The sequence below is a fragment of the Plectropomus leopardus genome, unplaced genomic scaffold (assembly GCF_008729295.1).
Source record: "Plectropomus leopardus isolate mb unplaced genomic scaffold, YSFRI_Pleo_2.0 unplaced_scaffold2846, whole genome shotgun sequence".
Taxonomy (NCBI): Eukaryota; Metazoa; Chordata; class Actinopteri; order Perciformes; family Serranidae; genus Plectropomus; species Plectropomus leopardus.
This window is the reverse complement of record NW_024631001.1, coordinates 1-3,749: the sequence shown is the minus strand read 5'-3', so window position 1 is coordinate 3,749 and position 3,749 is coordinate 1. Positions and strand designations below refer to the sequence as shown.

Sequence of the window (3,749 nt, the reverse complement as noted above, 5' to 3'; positions counted from 1 at the left end):
GAAGAAATGATAATAAATAAATAAATAAACAAATCTGTAGTAATAAAAAAGAGGAATAGATAATGAATAAATAAATAAAATAACTGTGGTAATAATTGGTGAAAAATTAATAATAAATAAAAAAACAAATATGTGGTAAGAATAATAGAAGAAAGAATAATAAATAATTGAGTGACTGAATGAATAAATAAATTAAATATCTGTCAATAATGAGGGGAGGAATGGAAAATAAATGAATAAAAAATATCTTGATATTTAGAATTGTAGATTTTGAGAGACTGGAAACAGACACAAATAAAAGCTTTTCTTTGCACGCTGCGCGCTGATGTGTTTTCTCAGGCGTGTCTGGCGTTACCTGATGGCGATGTCGTGAACGCTGATGTTCTCCTGCGACATGCTGAGCAGGAGGTCGGGCAGCCTGATGTCCAGGAACAGCGGGAGGTCGTGGACCTCCCAGCTCATGTCCAGGAGGTGCAGCAGGCAGGTCTGCACGCAGGACAGGGCCGGCAGCAGAGCTCTGCAGAGCGGGACGAGGCTCACGTTACACCACCGCACACTAATCACTGCTGCCCGTTCATGTCAGCCAATCAGAGAGTTTAAAGGACAAGAGCTTACTTCTCATTGAGGCCGCTGAAGCCTTGAACCGCCTCCACCAGCATGAGCACCAGCTGATGGTAGGAGCGCCTCACCTCCTCGCCCAGCTTCTGCCCGCTGTCCGACAGCTGGGAGAAATAACTGCAGGAGACAGAGCAAAAAGACCCCCCCCAAAAAAAACCCAAAATATGCTGTTACTAAATAATTCTAAACATCTGCTTTATGTGTTAAAAAATTACAAATATTTAACACACTGTGCAAAACTTCAGTATCACCCCTATTAAACCGCTTTAATACTGAATACACTCAAACCTCTCCACGACAAAAAATCTACTTTCAATGAGTCATTTTTAAACCAACATCAATTTTCATAACTTTTACCCTTTAAATGTCAGATTTCTGTCATGATGCAACTATGGTTTTAGATAAAAAAAAGACATGAAAAACGAATTATTTTCTATATACTACATGCTGAGTAGATTTTTTTATTATCATAGAAAAAATATTACTTTGCATTTTAAAAAAAGCAAAAACAAAAACTAAACACAAAAATGAATTATTTTCGATAAACTACATGTAGATTACAAGTAGATTATTATTTTTTGATGATCACAGCCTGGGATATGTCCATGATTAGCAGCAACATTGATTTTTATACATTATTACTTTTTGTGCAGCTTCAAAATCTCACACCTCTCTGCACACAAATGTGCTTTTCAAAAATCAGGTTATAAGGAATATTATACATTCATTTTTAACCAGCATCAGTCCTAATCGTAAATATCAAATATTCATTTAATTTCTGAATTTTAACCCTTTAAATGACAGGATTTTGTCATGATGCCACTATGTTTTCATATGGCAAAAAAAACACGAAAAATGAATTATTTTCAACATACTCAATGCAATTTTTGCATTTTTTTTAGGTAGAAAAAGACTTCCAATTTTTTTAAAAAAAAAAACAGATGTTACCATTTATTTGAAGATTTTATGATGGACTGTCAGAAAAAAATCATAAAATCCAACCTACCACACAGTATTTTTAAGACTTTTTAACAATTACTTCAAGACATTTTCATACCAATTAAAGCCTTATTTTCAGATGAATGAATTCAAAGCATTTAAGTACTTTTTAGGGATCTGCAGGAAGTTGAAATGAAAACATGTTACTTACCCGGTGAAGTCTTTCTGGCAGGCCAGCAGCTCCTGCAGGAAGAGGATGCACGGCGCCTGGAAGAGGTGAGGTTTCCCCAGAGACTGCAAACACTGCCGGACCATCTCCAGGACCTTACACACACTCACAGCCTGAGCTCTGCTCAGCGACAGCGTCTGCAGGATGCTGCAGGACAAACATCGCCATTATGTAACGCCAGGGTTCACGCACATTTTTACCAATACATTTCCAGGACTTTCCAGGACTTTAAGGCAAATTTTCAAAGATAAAACGACCATCGATATTCCTCATCAGCTCTTTTTCATGACTATGGAATAGCTTTTTTAAATATATATCATTTAAAAAAGTAATGATTTCAAAACAGGATTAGAACTGAATATCATTGAAAATAATATTTTTTTAATTGTCCTGATTAAAACAAACGGGGTGATATTTAAAGAAAAATGTTTTTTTTTTAAATTGTTGGTGACTTTTGTAGAAACATTTTGCCAATTTCTTTTCTTTAAAAGTTTGTGGGTGATTTTTACATAAAGCTTTTTTTGGGGGTGGGATTTTGATTAAATATTTTGACAGTTTTTCAATTTACAGAAACTGTTGACTTTTTTTCTTTAAAAAAATGTATTAAAAGTCAATGTTTTTGGGTTGGTTTTTTTTTTTACATATATTTTTATTATTTTCAAAGCACAAAATTTTAGCAATTATTTTTTGGTGAAATTTTTTTGACAATTTTTTTTCTTCAAAATTTTGGGTGATTTTAAATAAACCATGTTTCCATAAAAAAAAAAACCACCCAGAATTTCACCATTTATCACAACCAAAAAGTGCAAACACAGAAATTGTCTTTTTAAATTTCCCGCTGGTGCTTGAACTCATCATGTTATTATACAGGTTTGTGAAAAAGATTTTCATGACTTTTTCAAAACTTTCTGGGTATATTTAGGTATTTAAAAACTTTTCCAGAAATTATTTTGCAAATTCTGTGAGTTTTCTGTGTTTTTCTGACTCTGTTAACACACACACACACACACACACACACACACACACACACACACACACACACACACACACAGCAGAGTCCAGGTGTGACGTGGCTCACCTGGCGGTTGTGAGCGCCTGGTCCCTCATGAAGTTCAGGATGTGTTTCAGGATCGGGTGGCGGTCCTTGACGGAGGGGGCCATGCGGGGCTCCTCTATGGATCGGCAGGACAGGAGGCGCAGGCGCGCCCGGCTGAACGGGGCTTTTCGGGGGAAGGCGGAGGGTGAGGCCGGCTCCCCCTGCTGGGAGGACAGGCTCTCCGTGGAGCCCCTGTGGCCCTGCCTGCCGGGCCCACAGGAGGACGAGGAGGGCTGGCTGGGTCCCGGCCGGGCTTCGCCGGCCTCCTCAGACGCCGCGGTCTGAGCTCCCTGAGCGCAGCTGGCCTGGAAGTCGCCCTCGGAGATGGAGCTGGAGCGGAGCAGTGGAGCAGCGCTCCCCTCTGCGGCTTTGGAGGAGTCGCCGTCCTGGCAGGCGGCGAATCTGAAGAGCAGGAGGCTCTTCTCGATGCACGTCTCAGCTGGAGAGCAAAACAATAAACGGGAATGTTATCGAAGACATAAAGGCGCAAAAGAGAAACGGACCTGTGGGATCAGCTGGACTCCTCACCGAGCGTCTCCATCGTGACCTCATCGTGACCTCCCTCCTTCTCGTCAGGAACGTTCATTTTGCCGACGAGGTATCTCTGTTTCATCTCCAGCTGAGAGAGATCATCAGCACAATGATCGAATACATACAGGGTTCACACACATTTCTATCAATACTTTTTTTTTTAAAGATTCTCTGAAACCACCATCAATACTCCTTATCGATTATTTTTCATTATTAAAAATAATTAATTAAAGAAAAAATTTAATTAAAGAAAAAATAATGGTTAAAATTTTGGTGTTTTTTTGTCTTTAAAAGTGTTTGGCATTTTTTAAGAAAAGAATATAACAATGTTTTTTC

At 38.7% G+C, this 3,749-nt stretch overlaps 1 protein-coding gene across 1 annotated transcript; it reads right to left on the bottom strand.

Moving 5' to 3' along the window:
• Window positions 1-237: 237 nt before the first annotated feature.
• On the bottom strand, window positions 238-3,496 carry LOC121938097 (zinc finger ZZ-type and EF-hand domain-containing protein 1-like). Its single transcript, XM_042481378.1, has 5 exons — window positions 3,411-3,496; window positions 2,865-3,321; window positions 1,769-1,933; window positions 616-735; window positions 238-517 (listed from the first exon to the last, which is right to left on the bottom strand). Exons 1-5 carry the CDS (start codon window positions 3,493-3,495, stop codon window positions 352-354), a joined length of 993 nt encoding a protein of 330 aa, XP_042337312.1. The 5' UTR covers window position 3,496; the 3' UTR covers window positions 238-351.
• Window positions 3,497-3,749: the final 253 nt, after the last annotated feature.

Coding starts and splice junctions, on each gene's coding strand:
- LOC121938097 (XM_042481378.1), bottom strand. CDS start 3,495: ATGAAACAGAGATACCTCGTCGGCAAAATGAACGTTCCTGACGAGAAG. Junction 1,934..2,864: donor CAGGCGCTCACAACCGCCAG/GTGAGCCACGTC, acceptor TTTGTCCTGCAG/CATCCTGCAGACGCTGTCGC. Junction 518..615: donor TTCAGCGGCCTCAATGAGAA/GTAAGCTCTTGT, acceptor CCCGCTCTGCAG/AGCTCTGCTGCCGGCCCTGT.